The sequence below is a fragment of the Salvia hispanica genome, chromosome 6 (assembly GCF_029641045.1).
Source record: "Salvia hispanica isolate PSC_SH4W2 chromosome 6, Shi_PSC_v1, whole genome shotgun sequence".
In the NCBI taxonomy this organism is placed as follows: domain Eukaryota; kingdom Viridiplantae; phylum Streptophyta; class Magnoliopsida; order Lamiales; family Lamiaceae; genus Salvia; species Salvia hispanica.
In genome coordinates, this window is record NC_142697.1 from 2,309,241 (window position 1) to 2,332,988 (window position 23,748).

Sequence of the window (23,748 nt, forward strand, 5' to 3'; positions counted from 1 at the left end):
CGCGACGTGGAACAGCTTGGGCCAACGCAAAATTTTGGCGTGCGACATGGGCCGATCCGTGAGAAACAACCTCGATGTGATGTTTGTGGGGTGGAACGAGCAGATCCGAAGGACCTGGGCTCTCGGTAACAGTGGCTCGAGGGAGATATCGACTACTTTTGCATGGTTGAGGTATCGTTCTTGATAACTTTAATAGATGGCTTAGTAAAGATCTACATCTAGATATTCAAAGTTGTTGCTTTAAATAATTATTGTAATAGACTATTAGGTTGCTTGTAATTGTAATAAGATTTTATTGTAATCTTTGTCGTCGGCTGTTGTACGTACCTGATATTGTTAATTTTCATACTCCCTCCGTTCCTTCATAGTTGAGTAATTTTTCTATTTCGGGAAGTTCCCTAATAGTTGAGTCATTTTCATATATAGTAACTTTTTCCTCTCTCCTACTTTATTCTCTCTACTTTATTCTCTCTTCACTTTATTCTCTCTACCTTTTTCTCTTTCTTACTTTTTTATCTATTTATTTAACACACTCAACATTCATTTCTTAAACTTCGTGCCGAAAAGTTCCGCCTCAACTATGAGGGAACGGAGGGAGTATTATTATAGAGACAAGTGTCCGAAAATATATATGGAAAATATTATATATATACACAGACTTTAAAAAAAAGACACTTTGAGATTACTAACGCCTTATGGTTCCTGCTAAATGTGTGGCTCTTATTTTCTTGAGAGTTGCTGCTGCTTCAATCATGTTTATTCTTTCATGTGGTGAAATGACTAAACATTTCATTGCAACATGAAAAATAGATGACACACATCCCTCTTTTTCATTGAAATGCCTATCTTCTCTAGCTACCAATCCATGATCTGTAACTTCACTTATTGTATTTTCTTGCATTGCTTCGCCAATCCACTCTTTGAAGCTCATATTTCCAATGAATATATCATCCGTGGGCTTCTTCCCGGTCAACATCTCTAAGAGCATTATACCATAACTATACACGTCTCCGTTCGTGGATACCTTTCCTTCCGATCCATACTCTAATTACAAGACATTTCCATTATCAAAATAGTTTTTTCACGAGTTGATACTAGCCCAAAATGAAACATAAAAATAAATCTCAAAGTACATATAAACATCACCTAATATGAAACATAAAATTAAATCTCAAAATACATATAAACATCACCTGGTGCTGCATATCCGACAGTTGCCAATGTTTTAGTCAGAACCTCGGTCTGCCCTTCTTCAAAAAGCTTGGAAATACCAAAATCGCCAACACGAGCAGTCATATCCTTATCAAGCAACACATTGTTCGGCTTTATATCACAATGAACAATGGGGAATGTATAGCCATGATGCAGATACTCCAAGGCCAATGCTACATCAATTGCTATATTCACCCTCTGTAGTAGATCTAGCCAACAATTTTCAGAATGTAGCCAATTCTCCAAACTCCCATTAGGCATGTACTCAAGAATCAAGGCTTTGAAATCAACATTACTACAACAACCAATTATCCCAAGCAAGTTCCTATGTCGGATGTTACTTAGTATCTGGCTCTCCGTCTCAAAACTCTTCATAGATCCTTCTGATTGCATATCAAAGACCTTCACCGCAACATCCAAATCATCAGAAAGCATCGCCTTGAACACTGAACCAAAGCTTCCTCGTCCAAGCAGACTGGTTTGACCGAAAGAATTAGTTCCACGCACAAGCTCTAAGTACGAAACTCTCCTCCAATGATCACCTACTGAAGTATCATCTTTATATGGTATTTTTTTTGGCTTGCATCGCCTAATTACCATAAATGCAAAAGCTACCAATATCAAAGCTGAAAGCACGGGTGGCAAAATATACTTCATCAACTCAGTAACACTCTTCAGTCTTGATTTAGCATGTTGTTTCACACAATTTAGTACCCCAAATCTTGCAACACCACAAAGAGCATAGTTATGAACAAAAGATTCAGCAGTGAAGTTAATGAAACACCCTCTATCTGGAATCTCCCCTTCCAACTTGTTGTAAGATACATCAAGATACATGAGGTCCAGGTTAGCCATATTCTTAGGTATAAAACCAGAAAGATTGTTATGAGATAGATATAACGCGTTCAATGATCTCATATTCTCGAAAGATTGAGGTATAGATCCACCAAACGAGTTATTCGACAAAGATAGGAACTCCAATGAAGTGCACCCTGCAATCAAGCTAGGAATATCACCTGAAAATTGGTTGCAAGACAAGTCTAGCTCATTGATAGCCTTCAAACGACCAATTTGAGATGACAACTCACCATTCAAATAGTTCGAGGACAAGTTGAGACTCGTAAGATCTGTGAGATTCCATAATTCAAGAGGTATGGTGGAATTCAACTTGTTTGAATCCAAATACACCTCCCTTAAGTTTCTAATCCTTCCCAAGCATCCAGGCACAGGACCTGTGAAAAAATTCTCACTCAAGTTCAACAAGTTGAGCATTCTCATTTGGCAAAGACCATGAGGAATGAACCCTTGCAGATGATTCGTACCAAGATTTACTCCTTCAAGTTGCTTCAAGTTTCCTATATGTATTGGAACATCTCCTGTGAGTTGATTTTGGTGAAGATACAAACCATGCAAACTACTTAAGTTTACAATCCCCTGAGGAATAGAACCTTTTATATTACAGTTTGATGCTGCAAAAGTGACAAGATCAGTAGATAAATTCCCAATGGAGGCCGGGAGGATCCCATTCATTTGCGGATTGTCTGATATTTCCAAGTATTGTAACTCGCGACAGTTAGTTAATGAAGAGAGAAATCTTATCACTTGATGGGGAGATTCAGCTCCTGTCAAATTGTTTTCCCAAAGTCGAAGTGCTTCTAAGCGTCTTAAATTACCAAAGTCGGGGATGGAACCCATGAATGAGTTTCTGTTCAATTCTACGACAATAAGCTGAGAAGCATTGGTGATGGAGCTTGGGATTTTACCGCTGAGCTTGTTCAAGTATAGATAAAGCTCTTGGAGATTGGAGAGTGAGAGTCCCATATATGGAGGAAGGTTGCCTGAGAAATTGTTTTGCTGAAGAGATAAGACCTTTAATGATGATATGTTAAATATGGAAGATGGTATGGTTCCATGTAAGAAATCGTTGAAGCAAGCTGCAAACATCTCAAGATTGACCAGGTTACCAAGCTCCTCTGGTAATTCACCTGTCATAGATAGATGGTATTTGATGAAATATCATAACCATTTGTGAAAGTGAAATGATCGATTCATTGTTCATGCATCTATCTATCCGTGTATAGTATGTGAAAAGTCATTTTTATGTTTAACATTGATTCATGCATTGACTAGCTAAAGTTATCTACAAATAGAAATGTATTACTCTCACATCCTAAAAGTGATCGTCACAGTACTTTGTCCTATAAAAGATGTCATGTTTTCATTTTTGGAAAAAATAAATCGTTATTATATCCAATTACATTTTCTCTCCCTCTATTCATTATTACTCCAATTTATTTTGTTTTTTTCTACAATAATATACTCAATTTCTTTTTTCTCTCTACATGACACTATACAACATCCCAAAATATCTCATGTCATCCACCAAGTATATCATCTTATTCAGGGAAAAGGTAGTAGAAAACATCTGACATCAAGCAACATACATAATCAAAATATATTATGTACATTTAAAATAACAAAGTGTCGCAATCCTATTGATATGGATCAGATTGTAATAATTATTTTCGTAGTTATAGACTTATTTAGGTGTTAGTCCAATCATATAGGTCATGGCCCAAGAAAAAGATGGATAAAAGGACAGACTTCATTAAGAGAAAAAAGCGGAAATCACAAGAACCACACGGACCGTGTCGTCTATTGAAAGAACACATGGCCCTTATGGTATGTCGAATTTTGTACATAGAGCTGAACAATGACAATGTGACCCACAATGCCAACCACACAGATTCTATTTCCATCGACGTAACCACCCAGAACTAAGCATACGAACCGTGTGCTTGGTTAAACACACTATATTTGTCTTCATTGGCATCACCCAGCAACAAAAGCCACACAGGTTTCTGTCTCAAATGTGGGTTTCTAGACAATTACTCATATCAGGTATTAGGGTTTGATAAATCATGTTTTTCATACAATGATTTCTTAGTTATTTTTATGCAATATAATTCCTTTCCATGGCTCGTATTTTATTTGTGTTATTATGTGCATGCCCCAACAACACAACATTTGTTAATTATTTTATGTTTCTTTAACTTGATTTACAATCAATACACATATTGAAAATTCTAGGGCTAAAATTGTTGAGGAGATAGTCCATGGGTGGACTAATCGTGTTAGAAGTTAATAAGGTGTGTATTGTGCAACTATGGGGGCAATATGTTAAAAAAGAAGATTCAAGGGTAGTTAGTGTGGAGTGCTCCCAGTTGATTACTCAAAAATACTTTTAAAGATGAAAGGCCTTGGAAGTTGTGTGATCTATTGTGTGATAGAGAATTGAATGCTAGATCAAGAATCTATGATCTCTATTATGGCTTAACAAACTGTCCAAGAAATTGGTCTAGTTGAGAGAATGAAACCAATTGATATCGACCTCCAACTGGCTGGCCACTCGATTATAAAGTCGAGAAGAATTTTGGATGATGTCCCGGTTAATGTAGAAAAGTCCATACCCTCTATGGACTTTATCAATTCGGGTATGTAGAACACTGCCAGGGTCAATGAACAGGAGGTCAAGATGAAAGTGAAGAAGATTGCAACACCAACTTTTTATTGTGATGTTGTACTTGTGTTGTGGACTATTGATTTGAACTTGGTTGTGTACCTTCTTATCTTCTAAAGTGACAGGAGTATCACATTTTGATATAGGAAAAGCAGTGTCTTTTTCGTCCAATTTCTCACGTTAGCGAGAGATAGTAAATCCAATTTTCAAATATATGAAGAATAAATCTATAGGGCCAATTTGCATATTTTTGTTTAAGTGGTTGATGGTTATGGTAATGGTGATACATGAAAGTGATTAAGGAATTGTGACTTAAGCCTTATGGATGAATATTAATATGCATAATCCTACATAAACTCCTAATGAGCCAATTCGGACCTTTCTAAGCCTTATTTTTTTTGGAATATTGGTATGCATAACCAAATTTGAAAGAAATTTTGATTTATGCATTAGATATTATTTTTATGTTGATTAATTATAATAGTTTTCAAAATATAAAATACACGGAGATAATAAGTATTGACGACATAATAAGGATGGTGACATAACAAAGATGGTGTGAGACATGAAAGATGCTATTTGGACATAGATTGATGTGTTGATGTAACTAGATCTTAAGGAGTTGTTTGTGCATGATTCATGTTCTCAAGTCTCGATTTTTATTGGAACTTATGTGCTTATCTTATTCAAGGGCGAGCAAGATTAAATTTTTAGGGATAAATGATGCAAGTAATAATTTTTTACTAGACTTATTTGACTAGTTTAGTCCTATATGTGGTGGCTTGAGAAAAAAAAATAAGAACAGGCCAAGCTTTGATCAAAATAAGGAAAAAAAAGAAGAAAAAAAAAAACCAAAAACCAACACATGGACCGCGTGATCCGCAATCCCTAGCATCGGCATCACCAACCATAACCAAGCACGTGAATCGTGCGCTTTCCAAGCCACGGCGCGGCTGTGTAGTTTGTAATATTACCACACGGCCTGTGTAACATCCCGGATTTTATAACCCTAAATTTTGAGCCCTAGAATTAATTGTTGATGACGTGGCATCGAGAATGCTTTTATTTCATGAGTTGATATGGTTGATTTGAGTTAGGGTTTGTGTGAACGTTTGAAAAGTCAAACCTATTTAATTTAATGGTGTGGCATGTGATACATTAAGTTATGAGACTATGTGGCAATTTAATTGTTTATGGGTGAGTGAGAATATTAGAGAAAATTTCCATAAATACTTGTCACCCTAAATTCTTACAAATTTCGAACCCTAGACCCCTTGGAGAAAGAATTTCTATTTTTTCGGAATTTATCTAATCCTTGGGATATTTATCCAAATTAAATTCCAAGAGCCAATTATTTCCTTGTTTAAAGATGGAAAAATCGAGCCCCTTGTTTTTCTAGTGATTTTCGAAAATCACTATATTTGGGAAGGAAGGAATTGTTTTATTTTATTTGATTCCTTACTTGGTTTCCTTCCATACCTAGAATTTAATTATTCTACAAAATCTTTCCATACTTCAAGAGATCTTGCCTTACTTTATTTTAGTAAATATCCAAAAATCCATGCCTTATTTAAAAGGCATAGAAATCGGCCCCTACCTTGCCTCATGGAGGATTTTCCTTATTTTTATTTTGCTCCATGACATTTTATTCTATATGGAAAAATACCAAAAATAAAACCATGGCTAATTACCTAGCCTAATTTTCGAAAATTAGGAGATATTGCTATCTTCTATTTTTGTTAATTCTTCTTCCCTACTTCACAATATTATTCTATTTAATTATTTAATTGGGAGAATGAGATCTTACCAATTATTCTATTCTTATTACCTAAAGATCTCATTGGACTCTATAAATAAGAACCCAAAACCCCAACCCTAGCCCCCATATTTTCGGCTCCCTCACCCCCATTCACTCTCTCAATTTTTCTTCTACATTACTCCATTAATCCTTCATCCTTTGAGAAGAAATTGAAGTATAATCCAAGAACTTTGAAGAATCAAGACAAATACTTGTTTTCTACCGATTGTTTTTCGCTAAAGAGGTATTTTTGTTTAAGAATTATGTTTGTTCTTTTTCTACCTCTTCTTTTCTTCTTCCAACCGATTAATCGGTCTTCTTGAACCCTCATGCATCTTAGTTGAGTGAAAGAGGGATGAAAAGGGATGTGGAAACGTGTGTATGTGTGTGTGCCGAGTGTGTGTGTGGCGTGAGTGTGTGTGTGCTGTGTGTGTGTGTTGATGTGTTGTGTAGTGTGTGTTTGATAGTTATCTAATCTGATGTGATAAACATGATCTTGATTAATTAGTAATGATAAGATAAATCGTTGGGAAGAGGGAAAAGTAATGAGACATGCATGAGTAAAAGTAGTATTGAACCTAATTTATGATATGTGCCTATGTGATTAAAAGGTGAAACTTTGGTTGCGAAGCCGGATAACGGAAAAGCGAAACTACTTGAAAACTAAGCAATCGAGGTGGGCTTTACTCTAAAAACTCTCTTTTGTTTTATCTAAATGTTGTTGGGAGATATAAGGGTGGTTTAACTGTTATGCCATACCTATGTTTGTTTTAATGTGATATCTGATCTGCTTATATGAATTCGGGTCTGAGTATGGGCCGCAAGCCCTACCAGGCTGTGTACACAATGGGATCGAGAGCCGTCCTTGCTAGTCGGCCGGTCTCGTGGGCGAAAAGTGTGGCCACACTTTCGTCGTACCATGGAATGATTATTAATTTATGAGAAAATGGGAGGTTATTTTGACTGGCCAGTCTATGAAAATATATTTTGTGATACTCGTGATATTCTTTTATAACTGCTTAAAACTCGAGTTCACTTGGTAAGGGTGGCATAACTTATAAAATGTTTTGGCAACGAGCTCACTGAGTATTTCAAAATACTCAGCCATGCATGTGTTTTCCTTATGTGCAGGTTGAATGATGACGAGTGGTGGCGGGTGTTGAGCAGCCTAATTAATTAATACGGATATGTGGAACTCTAAGTGTGGTTGTGTCACCATACATAGCTATACTTTCTCTTGGTCGTTTTCCGCTGAATTTTTGATACTCTTTAGAATGTCTTTTTTGGAATATTTGCATCTTCCTTCGGTTTGAAGCCTTAGTCTTTTCTTGTGATTTTGTCTGGGATACTATGTCGTACTCTTAAGGTTTTTGACCCTCATTTATGATATCTATCTTCCTTTGAACTTCTAGGTTAAGTTGTTGCATTAAATACTCTGATATCTCTTTCATTTCTTTTGGCCAATACTCTTTAAATGAAACCCTAGCCTATGTTTACCGCTTTGGAGTCGGTTTTGGGTAGCAGCCGCCGCATTTATTGTACCCTAGGAGGGCGGGCTGTTACAGTTGGTATCAGAGCCTCAGTTTCTTTCCGCTCTGGACCCAAGAGTCTTTTCGAACTTTAGGTTGTCTTTCTAATCTTTTTGTAAATGAACTAAACGCGAAGGGCTCAACACCGCAACTCGTCTCGTTCAACCGCAAAGAAAGAGGTACTAGATATTTTGTGACTTGTGCTTGAAACTTGATGCTTTTGGAAATATTTTGAATGAAAGCGACGCTTTCTGAATGATGATTTGATTGAACATGAGAATTTGTGAAAAGCATGCTTTATGTGATAAAAATACTATGAACACGAAGCGATGCTTCTTGAATGGTTTGTCGAATGTTACATGAGACTTTGTGAAAACTTGTGAAATGCGAATGTGATCACGTGAGACTATGTTGAAATGCTGCTATGCTTAGACTTGGACTTTTGGAACCTAGCATGTTTGGGACTTAGCATGACTTAGCTATACGATCACAACGCTTGTACCAACATTAGAAACGCGAAAGAACTAGTATAAGGCCGTTAGTGTATGTGGAGATTCAACGAAACGCGAATAGAGAACGCACGAATAGTCGTCTTAAGAACAAGAACCTTGGACGCGACGTTTTGAACCACCATCCTTTGACTCTTATACACTTTCGCAGCACCATTTGAGATCACGCACTATCTATTCTTTTCCACTTTTGTGATGGTGCTGACTTGTTCCTTTTCCCCTTTTGTAGATGGTCCAACCCTATCACGCCCTTATGCGCCACCGTTACGCCAAGAATAGGAACTTTCCGGTAGAACGCTATAGAGAGCTGGAATGGGACGGAGAGCAGTTCCTGCTGAACTTCGTCACCAATTTCTATGGTCATTGGCTGGACGCCTACGCGTACGGAACTACCCATCACGAGGGAATCATGCGACTTATCCATATACTGTCTTCCCCTTGGAGCGAGTGGACCGCTCAAGCCTCAGTATCCTACACTTGGTTTAGCCCTCCCAAATACACGCCTCGAGGAGACTTCGTCGGCCTAATAGCAGTCTTACTTCCGGCCATGTCTGCTACCGTTGATGGACCTCCACTCCACCCGCCAACGCAAAGGTACTCGCCAGGAGCAGCACGACGGATGAAGTATCGCGATGACGAGGAACCGCACGTTGCTCGCGTTCCCCGTAGAAGAACCCCTAGGATGCGCGTTTCGGCCCCTCGAAGGATCATAAGAGAGGCCGGAGAGATGCTTACTTCGATTCCTTCGCCCTGAAGCAACGAGAAGAAGGAAGAGGAGATGGGATCGTTCGAGAGAGGAGAGAGTTCGAGCGCCGAGAGTGTCGGAGAGTCGGGAGAGCCCGAAGAGGACGAGGCCAAAAGTGGCTAAGTGCTCAAGTAGCGATCTTGTTTCCCTTTCCCCACGTTTTGATTTTCTAGGAACTTTGGTTATGTTGTTATTTTCCTTCCGCGATTGAATCGCTCTTTTCCGTTCATTGTACCAAGACCTTTTGGGATCGTTTTTGAAATTTTAATGGGGAATTCGTACCTTTCATTCTATTATATGGCTATGAAGCCGTCTTCACTCTTTTCTGCCCCTATTGCGTGAATATACTTACTCTTTCTAATATCTTCCGAGTGTTTTCCACCTTATGGTGCAACCTTATTATGTTCTCTGTTTTCCTAACAACTGCTACTGTGTGGTCTTTCTTTGGACCCTGCTTGTGTTTGAGTTAAAAATCTTTTCTTCCAAAGTACCCTATCACTACCTTGAAATGTTAAGTAAGTGCGCTAACCGTTCGAGTGTGGTAAATCAGAATGCCGCATAGACGCAACGTGAGGAACGAGGAACCATCTTCCCATGCTTCGGAAGAGCAAAGCGTGACGCAACCAAGACCGCCGTCACCACCACCTCCACCACCGCGAGTAGATAGGGAAGTCGTAAAGCTTTTCCTTGACCAAAAGCCTCCTACCTTCGATGGAATAGGCGAACCTACGATAGCCGAAACTTGGATACGAGCCTTAGAGCACATCTTCCGAACCTTAGTGTGCAACGATGCAGAGAAGATGATCTGCGTGACGCATCAGCTGACTGGATCCGCCGGTTTCTGGTGGGACACCAAACTGAAAACCATGCCCCAGGATCGCATAGACGGGATGACTTGGGAGGAGTTCAAGATAGAAGTTTACGATAAGTACGTACCCAAGAGCTACCGCAAGGCGAAAGCAGCTGAGTTTCACAACCTCACCCAAGGACGTCTGTCTGTAACCGAGTATGACCGTGCACTTTGTGACATGACCCGCTATGCGCCAGAACAGACCGATACGGATGAGAAGCTGGCTGATAAGTTTCGTGAGGGCCTTAGGCACGAGATTAGGATGGCACTGGCAGTCCGCGGAACCTTTACGTATGCCGAGGCGCTAGCCCTCGCACTGGATGTAGAGGCAGCAATGCCCAAGGAGAGGAGCGCGGGGAACACTACGCTGGCATTACCCCCGTCACGTCCTAACCATGACAAGAGGAGATGGGAGGAGAGTAGGATCCACCATGACAATAAGCGATACCGTCCCAACAGAGGAGGACAGACTTCGTCCAATCCAAGGAGCGACCCCCGTGCCAGACCACCTCAGTGTAACGTTTGCGCCAAGTACCATTTCGGGTGGTGTAGAGGACCGAACTCGAATAGATGCTTCAACTGTGGAGGAAACGGGCACTTTTCGAGGGAGTGTCTGAGCAAGGGAACCGGACCAAGGCAGAACCATCAGGGTTTCCGTCAGTAGCCGAGAGCGCCACCTACGAGCTCGGGAGCAAATCCGAATCAGCAACTGCGGCTGCAGCAGCCTGTCCGCCCAAGACTTCCAGCCCCAGCTAGAGCGTACGCTATAGAGCAGAAGCAGCCCAAGGTCGAGCAAGGAAAGCCTGAGAGTGGAAACCTAGCAGGTATAGGCGAAATCCTTGACACCCCTATTGTTGTTTTGTTTGATACGGGCGCATCCCATTCTTTCATCTCTGAGTTGTGTGTGCATACCTTAAGCTTACCTAATAGGAAGTCTGAACATAGAATGATGGTGTCCTCACCGGTAGGAGGACTGGTTGAGATCTCTCGTTTTTGCTTGAACGTAGAAATCGTACTAGGAGAACTTAAGTTAGATGCTCACGACCTGCGAGTTATGGCGATGAGAGACGTTGACGTGATCCTAGGAATGGATTGGCTAACTGCGAACTTCGCGACGATTAGTTGTAAGAAACGGCAGATAGCCCTACAAACCCCGGGTATGGAACCCGCCGTGTACCACGGAATCTCGATGAACCGACGAATCGCTGTAGTCTCTGCGTTACAAGCCACCGCCATGTTGAGGAAAGGACGCCCGGCCTACCTTGTCTATCTCCACGGAGAAGAGAAGGAGGGAGCGAGGCTTGAAGACGTTGCTGTCGTACGAGATTTCCCCGATGTCTTTCCCGAGGAGTTACCTGGACCGCCGCCCGATAGGCCATTAGAATTTACGATCGATCTCGAACCTGGAGCCGCACCCATATCGAAGGCGACGTACCGCATGGCACCTAAGGAGTTAGAGGAGTTAAAGATTCAGCTGCAATAGCTCATGGATTTAGGATTCGTTAGGCCCAGTGTTTCGCCATGGGGCGCACCGGTGCTCTTCGTTAAGAAGAAAGATGGGTCAATGAGAATGTGTGTCGACTATAGAGAGTTGAACAAATTGACCCTCAAGAACAAGTACCCTTTGCCGAGGATAGATGACCCATTCGACCAACTCCGAGGAGCCGGAGTGTTCTCTAAGATGGATCTGAAGTCCAGATACCACCAGCTGAAAGTGCGAAAAGAGGATATCCCTAAGACCGCATTCCGTACCAGATATGGTCACTATGAGTTCGTCGTGATGCCGTTCGGTCTGACGAACGCCCCAGCCGTGTTTATGGATTTAATGAACCGCGTTTTCCACCCGTACCTAGATACGTTCGTCTTAGTATTCATAGATGATATCTTAGTCTACTCGAAGGACGAGAAGGAGCACGCGGAACACCTACGGATCGCGCTGGAGACGTTGAGGAAGGAGAAGCTGTACGCCAAATTCAGCAAGTGTGAATTCTGGCTGAAGGAAGTCAACTTTTTAGGACACATCGTGTCAGCAGAGGGAATCCGAGTGGACCCCGCTAAGGTCGATGCGGTACAACAGTGGAAGTCGCCATCGACGCAGAACGAGATTCGGAGTTTCCTAGGTTTGGCAGGATACTACCAAAGGTTCATAGAAGGATTCTCCAAGATAGAGACCAATGACCCAGCAGCTCAAGAAAGGAATCAAGGTGAACTGGACGCCGGAATGTGAAGCAAGCTTCCAGCTTTTGAAGGAGAAATTGACCACCGCACCAGTGTTAGTTGTGCCAGAGCTTGGAGTCGATTACGTAGTTTACACCGACGCTTCGAAAGTCGGATTAGGATGCGTGTTGATGCAGAACAACAAAGTGATCGCTTACGCGTCACGACAATTGAAACCGCACGAGTTGAACTACCCTACCCACGACTTAGAGTTAGCCGCCGTAGTGCATGCCCTGAAGATTTGGAGGCACCATCTCTACGGAGTTAGGTGTGAAATCTTTACGGACCATAAGAGTTTAAAGTACTTTTTCGAGCAGAAGGATCTGAACATGCGACAACGGAGATGGCTCGAGCTAGTGAAGGACTACGACTGTGGTATCAATTACCACCCCGGCAAGGCAAACGTAGTAGCAGACGCTTTAAGCCGTAGAGACCAATCGCAACTCGCTGTTTTTCTAACGGGAGAGGAAAGTTTAGTGCGAGAGTTGAGTAAGTTGCGGATAGAAGTAGTTAGAACACCCGATACCGTGAAAGGCCGAATCGCCGCGTTAGTAGTAGAACCCAATCTAAGGACGAGGATCGTTGCAGCTCAAAGGCTAGATGAGAAATTGGAGGAGATTCGAGTCGAAGTAAGGACCGGTGAGTCCGGACAGTTTAGCGAGGTTTCCGATAACGCTCTCACCTTCGAAGGGAGACTGTGCGTGCCAAACCACGAGAGTCTTAGGAACGAGATCATGAGCGAAGCTCACGAAACCCCATACACTGCTCACCCCGGGAGCACGAAGATGTACCAGGATCTGAGAAAGTCCTTTTGGTGGAACGGCATGAAGAGAGATGTCGCAGCTTTCGTGGAACGTTGCTTAGCCTGCCAACAGGTGAAAGCCTTACACCAACGACCGTACGGGAAGCTACAACCGCTGGAGATACCCGAGTGGAAGTGGGAGCACATCGCTATGGATTTCGTGACTGCGTTGCCGAAAACCCTTAAAGGGAACACCGCGATTTGGGTGATCATCGATCGGCTTACCAAGAGTGCGCATTTCATACCAATCTCCGTAACCCATGGATCGGATAGGTTAGTTCGGATCTACATTCAGAAGATCGTGCGACTATATGGAGTCCCAGTGACGATTACGTCTGATCGTGACCCGAAGTTTACCTCAAAATTTTGGATTAGTCTACAACGCGAGCTTGGAACACGCTTAAACTTTAGTACCGCTTTTCACCCCCAGTCCGATGGACAATCCGAGAGGACGATACTAACTCTCGAGGATATGTTAAGAGCCGTGGTGCTCGACCGAGGCGGAAGCTGGGAGACCGCACTCCCATTGATCGAGTTCGCTTACAACAACAGCTTCCAAGCAACGATCGGCATGGCGCCTTACGAAGCACTCTATGGGAGAAAGTGTAGATCTCCGCTCTACTGGGATGAAGTCGGCGAACGAAGAGCGCTTGGACTCGATGCAGTTGAAGAAATGGTCGAAATCGTTCGACGAATCCGCGCGCGAATGAAGGAAGCTCAGGACAGACAAAAGTCGTACGCTGACGTTCGACGGACGGACTTACAGTTCCACGCTGGTGACAAAGTTTTCCTCAAAGTATCCCCGTCGAAAGGGATGACGCGTTTTGGAGTCAAGGGAAAACTGAAACCACGTTTTATCGGGCCGTACGAAATTCTAGAAGGAGTAGGACCCGTAGCTTATCGATTAGCGCTGCCGCCCAGCCTTGGGAATGTGCACAACGTCTTTCACGTGTCGCAATTGCGAAAGTATGTGTTCGATCCGAAGCATGTGATTCGTTACGAGGATATTGCTGTAAGCCCGGATCTGAGCTATGAGGAGCAACCCCAGTTAGTCTTAGATCGAAAGGTCCAAACCTTGAGGAATAAAACCACTGCCTTCGTGAAAATTCAATGGAGAAACCACAGGCCCGAGGAAGCCACGTGGGAGCGTGAGGATAAGATGATAGAGCTTTACCCGGAACTCTTTCCGTAAAAGGTACCAAATTTCGGGACGAAATTTTTTTTAAGTGTGGTAGGATGTAACATCCCAGATTTTAGAACCCTAAATTTTGAGCCCTAGAATTAATTGTTGATGACGTGGCATCGAGAATGCTTTTATTTCATGAGTTGATATGGTTGATTTGAGTTAGGGTTTGTGTGAACGTTTGAAAAGTCAAACCTATTTAATTTAATGATGTGGCATGTGACACATTAAGTTATGAGACTATGTGGCAATTTAATTGTTTATGGGTGAGTGAGAATATTAGAGAAAATTTCCATAAATACTTGTCACCCTAATTCTTACAATTTTCGAACCCTAGACCCCTTGGAGAAAGAATTTCTATTTTTTCAGAATTTATCTAATCCTTGGGATATTTATCCAAATTAAATTCCAAGAGCCAATTATTTCCTTGTTTAAAGATGGAAAAATCGAGCCCCTTGTTTTTCTAGTGATTTTCGAAAATCACTATATTTGGGAAGGAAGGAATTGTTTTATTTTATTTGATTCCTTACTTGGTTTCCTTCCATACCTTGAATTTAATTATTCTACAAAATCTTTCCATACTTCAAGAGATCTTGCCTTACTTTATTTTAGTAAATATCCAAAAATCCATGCCTTATTTAAAAGGCATAGAAATCGGCCCCTACCTTGCCTCATGGAGGATTTTCCTTATTTTTATTTTGCTCCATGACATTTTATTCTATATGGAAAAATACCAAAAATAAAACCATGGCTAATTACCTAGCCTAATTTTCAAAAATTAGGAGATATTGCTATCTTCTATTTTTGTTAATTCTTCTTCCCTACTTCACAATATTATTCTATTTAATTATTTAATTGGGAGAATGAGATCTTACCAATTATTCTATTCTTATTACCTAAAGATCTCATTGGACTCTATAAATAAGAACCCAAAACCCCAACCCTAGCCCCCATATTTTCGGCTCCCTCACCCCCATTCACTCTCTCAATTTTTCTTCTACATTACTCCATTAATCCTTCATCCTTTGAGAAGAAATTGAAGTATAATCCAAGAACTTTGAAGAATCAAGACAAATACTTGTTTTCTACCGATTGTTTTTCGCTAAAGAGGTATTTTTGTTTAAGAATTATGTTTGTTCTTTTTCTACCTCTTCTTTTCTTCTTCCAACCGATTAATCGGTCTTCTTGAACCCTCATGCATCTTAGTTGAGTGAAAGAGGGATGAAAAGGGATGTGGAAACGTGTGTATGTGTGTGTGCCGAGTGTGTGTGTGGCGTGAGTGTGTGTGTGCTGTGTGTGTGTGTTGATGTGTTGTGTAGTGTGTGTTTGATAGTTATCTAATCTGATGTGATAAACATGATCTTGATTAATTAGTAATGATAAGATAAATCGTTGGGAAGAGGGAAAAGTAATGAGACATGCATGAGTAAAAGTAGTATTGAACCTAATTTATGATATGTGCCTATGTGATTAAAAGGTGAAACTTTGGTTGCGAAGCCGGATAACGGAAAAGCGAAACTACTTGAAAACTAAGCAATCGAGGTGGGCTTTACTCTAAAAACTCTCTTTTGTTTTATCTAAATGTTGTTGGGAGATATAAGGGTGGTTTAACTGTTATGCCATACCTATGTTTGTTTTAATGTGATATCTGATCTGCTTATATGAATTCGGGTCTGAGTATGGGCCGCAAGCCCTACCAGGCTGTGTACACAATGGGATCGAGAGCCGTCCTTGCTAGTCGGCCGGTCTCGTGGGCGAAAAGTGTGGCCACACTTTCGTCGTACCATGGAATGATTATTAATTTATGAGAAAATGGGAGGTTATTTTGACTGGCCAGTCTATGAAAATATATTTTGTGATACTCGTGATATTCTTTTATAACTGCTTAAAACTCGAGTTCACTTGGTAAGGGTGGCATAACTTATAAAATGTTTTGGCAACGAGCTCACTGAGTATTTCAAAATACTCAGCCATGCATGTGTTTTCCTTATGTGCAGGTTGAATGATGACGAGTGGTGGCGGGTGTTGAGCAGCCTAATTAATTAATACGGATATGTGGAACTCTAAGTGTGGTTGTGTCACCATACATAGCTATACTTTCTCTTGGTCGTTTTTCGCTGAATTTTTAATACTCTTTAGAATGTCTTTTTTGGAATATTTGCATCTTGCCTTCGGTTTGAAGCCTTAGTCTTTTCTTGTGATTTTGTCTGGGATACTATGTCGTACTCTTAAGGTTTTTGACCCTCATTTATGATATCTATCTTCCTTTGAACTTCTAGGTTAAGTTGTTGCATTAAATACTCTGATATCTTTTTCATTTCTTTTGGCCAATACTCTTTAAATGAAACCCTAGCCTATGTTTACCGTTTTGGAGTCGGTTTTGGTTAGCAGCCGCCGCATTTATTGTACCCTAGGAGGGCGGGCTGTTACAGCCTGCCTCCCTGAGGTTTGACTACTAATTGCTACGTACATTTGACTGCTAATTGCTACTATTTCTGATGCATTTTGTTAAGATTAATAATTTCTATAAGTTTAAATATTACTCCCTTTGTCCCTTAGCTGTATCACTTTCACCCAACACAAGTTTTAAGAATTATAGAGAAAAGTGAGTGGAAAAATAAAGTGGAATATGAGTCATCTCCCTCCGTCTCACTCTCTAAATCGAATATTTCATTTTCGACATTTGATTTTATGGAGTGTTGTTTTATGAGTGAAAAAAATAAAGTAAGAGAGAGAGCAAACTGGAGAGTGATGATTTTATTTTTAGACGTGTGTCATTTAGAATGAGACATTTTAAAAAGAAAAATGTGTCACTTAGAGTGAGACGGATGGAGTAATAAAATGTGAGTGAAGTGGATAGTGGAATGTAAGGTCCATTATTTGAAATGATAAAAGTGAAATGAGACAATTGACATTTTAATGGCACACACAATGGAGGATCGGGGAATACTTGATTATTTAGGTCATCCGTATCCCTATCTCTTATTCATCCGCTAACCGTCTCATCCCTTAACTATTCATGGGCCCCCCACTGTACTTTTCAGCCCATCTCTTAACTAAGAGACAACACCTGCATCCCTCCATCTCATAACCATCTCATCCCTTAACTATTCATTCAATTTCATTCTTTATTTTTAATTCCAACAAATTCAATTAATAAAAACACACTTCATTAAACAAAATTAAAATTAAAATTTAAAGGCCTAAAAAATAAAAAAATACATAAATAAAATCCTAAAAAAATTAAAAATACATAATTAAAATACTCTAAATTAAATTATAAAAACTACTCCGTCAGCGAATCATCCCCCGAAGTTGACGGTACACCCAAGTTAGATCGAGACCGAATACCAAGTTGAGCTTTCATATGCTCAATTCCGTCCATATGGGCTTCAAATTGGGAAGGACTCATTTTTGAAGTGTCAACCATCGTGGCGAGCAGGTACATGGACATTAGGGTGTTCGAGCCCGTGCAGGAGCCCGAGCCTGAGCCCGCATGGCTTGATTTGCCTCGGCCCCTCCCCCTCCCTCTCCCCCTCGCTCTAGCCGCCTTCGTCGCCTTGGTCCCTTGCGGCCGACGTCGTGAACCGGAAAAAGACCCCCCCGCATCATCGGTTGGCGTGCCCTCACGTGAGGTGTTGCCTTCGCCGCCATCACTAGACGAGTATTGGCCACGCGCCGTGTGCTTCGTGCGTTTCGGGCCCACACCCGACTGGACACCGCCAGTCCACCTTTCAAGGTGGTGGACTTGCGACCAAACATTGACATGCTTGAAATCTTTACCGACATCGTCTTTAAAGACCCGCAACGCCGCGCTCAGAATGTCGGCTCCGCTTTGGTAATTCGCCTCTTTTGCTCTGTATATCGCGCAAAATATTTTGACATCTTTGTCGCATCGGTCATAATGACCGCGGAGCATCTTCACGTTGCGAGCAAAGGTCTTCTTCGGCCTTCGTGCGTTGTAAACTTCGGCGACTTTCTCCAGAAACACAAGTTGGTTTGTTAATTCCCGACGACAGGATCGTACGAGACGGTGATCCAAGCGTCGTACAGGGCCAACGTCTCCTTTTGGCTGTATGGATGACGGCCGTCATCCCCCACAACCTCATGGTCGCCCTCTTCCTCATCTTCCTCCTGGGTATTGACGTCGATCCTGGCGGAGCCTCCATCTATGGGCCGGTATTCCAAAGTGCGTTCATCCGGAAAATTCTCCGAAATTTGGGATAATCCCGGCAATTGCCCGTACCTCTTGGGGGGAGGGACGATAGTATGCGTCCACATCAAAATGTGGTGTTTGGTACGCCGGCGGAGTCGTCGAGCCTTGGGTGCCCGGCGACGAACCGGGACTACCCAAAACGTTGTACATGCTCGCTCAATCACCAAACGAGTTCAAGTCGAACCCGTCGAAGCCGCGGCCGCGGCCGCGGCCGCCGAAGTTTCCATCGCCGGACATTTTTTCCAAAATTGGAGAGAAAAAAGAGATAAGATATTTGAGAGAAGAATAGATGGGTGTAGTGTTTGTGTGTAGAATGGAGAATGGAAGTGGAAGAGAGTATTTATAGAATAATAAAAGAAAAATAAAAATAAAATAAAAAAAATTTGAAAATTCGACCGTTTGAATTTTCTTTTTTTTTCAAAATTTCAAATTTTGAAAAAAAAATTATGACATCATAATTACGACCCCCACTCACGGGTCGGCGAGTGAGCGTCACGCCTAGCGCCAGCGCGTGGCAAGACAACTCGAGGTCGACCCCTTCCGCGCGCGACGCGCGCCGGGACGTCCTGTCTTGTCCGGACGAGATGCGTTTTGCAACGCGGTCTCGCCGCCGACCCGTCTCGCCGGTGGCGAGCCGCGCCGTGCGGATATTCTTATATATTCTCACTTTTCATACCCAACTCGTTTCACTGGTCAAAATTGATAAGACATGTTAACTTATGATTTGGTGATTTGATCCCTAAATTTAATGTAGTGCACATAGTAATTACGAAATGAAAAAAAAGACAGAAAAACTAAACAAAATCAAGTAAAACGGCCACAGTATTTTTACATGTACAAATATACATTTTATGCAAAAATGGGTATTTAGAGCAATTGACATATAGCGCTTTTGTTTCTTTTTATGCAACTTATACCCAAATCTCAACTACTATAATTCTATAAAAGCAAGTGGTGGTCTTGGTACATTCGTCTGCACCGTGCGGTTTAATCAAACTAGCTAGGAATTAATAAATCCTATTCGTGAAGTAATACCCTCTATCCCAAAAAAACATGAGCCATGGATATGACACGAGAATTAAAACAAAATTGGTAAAGTAAGAGAGATGGAGAGAATAGTATGGTAAAGTAAAAGAGATGAAAAGAATGGTAGTTAAAGTAATGTTAGTGGATAGTGAAGTCTATATTATTAAATTGATATAACTTTCCAAAAAAGTGAATGCACATATTTTTGTGGGATAGACTAAAATGAAAAGTGTACATATTTTTATGGGACGGAGAGAGCATATTATAGTATCAATATATACTTTGCATCTAAAAAAATGTAGCACAATATTTTAAATGCACCTGTGAATCGGTTATAAGCAAGATCCAAAGTTGTCAAGGAAGTTGAGTTTCCAAATTCCTTTGGCACAACACCTGAATTTCCCATCATAAAAAATACTTATAAAAGTCTTATAAAATGTTCAAAAAAATTGTAGGAGTTAGAAATACCTGTCAAGTGGTTATATAGAAGATACATTTCTTGAATTTTAGGGAGGATGTGAAAAGTGACTTTTGATATAGTTCCAGATAAACTATTGTCGCTGAGATCCATCGATTTCATAGACGAAAAGTTGAAGAAAGAATTTGGAATATTTCCAGTTAGGAAAGCACTAGGGATGGATAATGTCTCTAATTGCGAGAGCATTCCTATTTCAGCTGGTATTCCTCCTGAAATTATCACGAAAACAATATTTAAATTTAGGAATATTAGTCTTAAAAATCATAAGCATTGAGTAAATTTGAAAGCGGTCTTAAAAGTCACAAAACTTTATATTGGTAACATTTTTTCATGATGGATTATTTTTCGAAGATATACTAGACATATTTTATCCTCCTAGGCACATACTTATTCAACACCGAATTCAAGAACTAGGGCGTCAAAACGACGTCGTTTCATGTATAATTCAGACTAAACCACATAAGTATGCCGAAAATTTTCTATTTGACCGAGTTGGGAAAATTGCATCTTTTTCAAAAATTTTATACTCCCTTCGTCCCACAATAACTGTCACTCTTTTCCATTTTGATTCGTCCCATAATAATTGTCACACTTCATTTTTGTCATAAATGGTAAGTAGGTCACATATTTTACTAACTCACTTCACTCACATTTTATTATAAAATCAATATAAAAATATGTGAGTCTCATATTCCACCAACTTTTTCAAATTTTTTTTTTTTTTACATTTCTTAAAACTCGTGCCCACAATAAGAGTGACAATTATTGTGGGACGGAGGGAGTAATTTTTAAGGCCATTTTCAAAGTTCGTGGAAAATACTCGAAACAAGCAACAAGAAGAAGAGACCACACCTTCAAAATGGTTCATCCCAAGAGATAAAACCCTAAGCATGCTCAAATTCCCAATTTCAACCGGAATCCTACCGCTGAAACTATTAATTGGCAACCGCAAATCTTGAAGCTCTCTGCACATATATATATTCGCCGGAATCTCCCCACTGAGCTGATTTCCGGTGAGAAACAGAGCTTCCAATTTCCGACTATTACTGCATATATCACTCGGAAGTTTCCCCGATAGCATATTATATCTCATATTAATCTCAATCAGAGATGAACCGTTGAACAGAGACGAAGGTATATCCCCGGAGAAGCTGTTGTTGCTCATCCGCACGTATTGCAGATCGGAAAAGGCTCCGAGCCACGACGGTACTTGTCCGGTGAAGTTGTTGAACCCTAAATTGATCGTCTTCAAACGACGTAGTTTAGAGAGGTGAGAGGGTATGGGGCCGGTGAAGTGGTTGGAGCTGACGTCCAAAGACCGGAGAAACGTTAGGTTTCCGAGATATGGAGGGAGGCTTCCACGTAGGCCGAAGGAGGAGAGGATTAGGGCCGTGACGCGGCGGTGTTTGGCGCCGCACGAGACGCCTCGCCAGCTGCATATGGATATGTTGGTGGACCAGCTCGTGGTCAAGATGGAATTGGGATGTGATGAAGAAATGGTGGTTTTGAGAGAGAGTAGTGTTTGTTGATCGGTTGTGAGATTGAGGGTTTTTCGGCATGAGGTTTGTGTGAAGGTGATTAGGGTTAAAATAGTAAATATCAGGAAATTAGTCTTCATTATAATGTGAGTGTTTACATGAGATGAAATCGAGATATATTTATTTCTAATTGAGATATTTTGAGAGTTTTTGTTTAATTATGTGATTGTGTTTTAGTGTCTATTGTGAGTGGGGAAGCTTGACTTGCTAGTTAATGATGCTTTGTTATGTTGTGGATTAGGTAAATGGCTGTCAAACTAGGAAATAAGATTACCACAAAATTTGATTATGCTCCACTACTACAAAGTTAATCTATGTCCACATTGGCGGAATAAGATATTTTATGCTAAGCTAGCACTCAAAAGACATTTCACATCTTCTTTATAAGGTTCTTTTTTTTAAAAAAAAAAAAAGGGTTATTTGCCTGTAAATACATAAACTTTCACAATTTTATGTTATTTCTCTAAAATTTTAATTTTTGAATGTAAATACATGAAATTTAGAGTTTTCTAATTTTTCCCCAAATTGAAAAATTAAAGCTGATGTGGCAATTTAAAGCTTATGTGGCAATTGTAATTTAAATTTAAATAGTTTAAATAACTAAATATTAAAAAATAAAATCCATGTAATCATTTTGCTTCATCCACCCCAATCCATTTTTGTCATTCTCTTCGTGTTTTGAATCTTGATTTCTCTTCTCTTTTTTAATGGCAACTTTCTCTTCTATCTTTTACCAGAATAGGTTAGAATATTGGTCAAATCAAATTTAACAAAACTTCCACCTTTTTTACTGAAACCTAGCTAATTCCACTAGTACTTCTAGTTTTTGCCCCAAATTCTAATTTTGATTTTGCTGTTAGAATTGATATGGAGTCTCACGATTTGTAGCAGCTTGACCCAATGCTCGTGTGGGATTTGCTGTGGAATGGCATATTGGTTCTACAACTTGGAGGAAGAGAAAGGAGAGAAATAGGAGTAGGTGAAGAAGATGATGACATGGAATTTTAGTTTTAATTTTTTTTAGTTATTTAAATTTTTTAAATAAAAATTGCAATTGCCACATAAATTTTAAATTGCCACATCAGCTTTGATTTTTTGATTTGGGAAAAAATTAGAAAACTCTAAAGTTTATGTATTTACATTCAAAAATTAAAGTTTTGGGAAATAACAAAAAATTATGAAAGTTCATGTATTTACAGCTAAATAACCCTTAAAAAAATAAAACTAAACTTTATTAAAACTTTATCAAATCTTCAAATTAAACTTCTTTATACTCCCTCCGTTTCTTAAAATATCAACTCTTTCATATTTAATCCGTTTCTTAAAAATAGCAACTTTCAAAATTTTCATTTTTGAAAATCTTTACACCCTTATAAAGTGGGTCTCATAATCCACTAACATTAATTTCATTATTTTTTTTTCTCTCTCTTATTTTATCAATTTTTTTTTCTCTCTCTTACTTTACACCCTTATAAAGTGGGCTCCATAATTCACTAACAACAGTTGCATTACTTTTTTCTCTCCAACTTCTCCTACTTTACCAATTTTTTTTTCTCTCTCTTACTTTATCAAATTTTGCATTAATACTTGTGCCATTTCAAATATATCTATTTTTAAGAAACAGAGAGAGTATTAATCTAACAAAAATAAATAAACGAATTAGATAGGACGAAAACTCCGGCACAGGACAAATTCATGATTCTCAAACAAATGTGTTGGCTAAATTCAGACAGCGTGGCTTCATGGGTATGTTTCTCTTTGTCCATATTTAGAGGATGTATGAATGCGTGCTACCTTTGAATTTGATTTCTAGTGTGAGCTATGTTTTTGTTTTGTTGATTCCCTTTTTAGTGCTTGGGGATTTATAGAAAATGTTCTCAGCTTACTTAAGACTTGTAGGGTGTTTTATTTTTCTCTTGTTGATGGTTACTTTGTCAAATCATATTGACTATTTTGTTGGACTCATGATGATACTAATTATTAACTCCGTCTCATAATAGGAGTTGACATTTAATTCGGCAAGAGTTTTAGAAATATAAAAGAAAGTGAGTTGAAAAAGTAATTTTTTTATATCATTGAATACATGGAGTTAAAAAAGTTAGTAGAGTAAGGATTTCACTTTTAT

The 23,748-nt window shown here is 40.0% G+C and overlaps 1 protein-coding gene across 1 annotated transcript; it reads right to left on the bottom strand.

Annotated features, from left to right (window-relative positions):
• Positions 1–628: 628 nt before the first annotated feature.
• LOC125205227 (uncharacterized) lies at positions 629–21,712 on the bottom strand. The gene is made up of 5 exons (XM_089060595.1): positions 20,938–21,712; positions 20,076–20,294; positions 19,929–20,000; positions 1,194–3,197; positions 629–1,044 (listed from the first exon to the last, which is right to left on the bottom strand). The coding sequence occupies exons 1-5, from the start codon at positions 21,701–21,703 to the stop codon at positions 686–688; spliced, it is 3,420 nt and encodes a 1,139-aa protein (XP_088916721.1). The 5' UTR covers positions 21,704–21,712; the 3' UTR covers positions 629–685.
• Between the last annotated feature and the right edge of the window lie 2,036 nt (positions 21,713–23,748).

Excerpts from the sequence above, each read along its gene's own strand:
- LOC125205227 (XM_089060595.1), bottom strand. The coding sequence starts at position 21,703 with ATGAAGACTAATTTCCTGATATTTACTATTTTAACCCTAATCACCTTC. Across the intron at positions 20,001-20,075 it reads TCTATATAACCACTTGACAG|GTGTTGTGCCAAAGGAATTT; the intron begins GTATTTCTAACT and ends TGGGAAATTCAG. Across the intron at positions 1,045-1,193 it reads TGTCGGATATGCAGCACCAG|AGTATGGATCGGAAGGAAAG; the intron begins GTGATGTTTATA and ends TCTTGTAATTAG.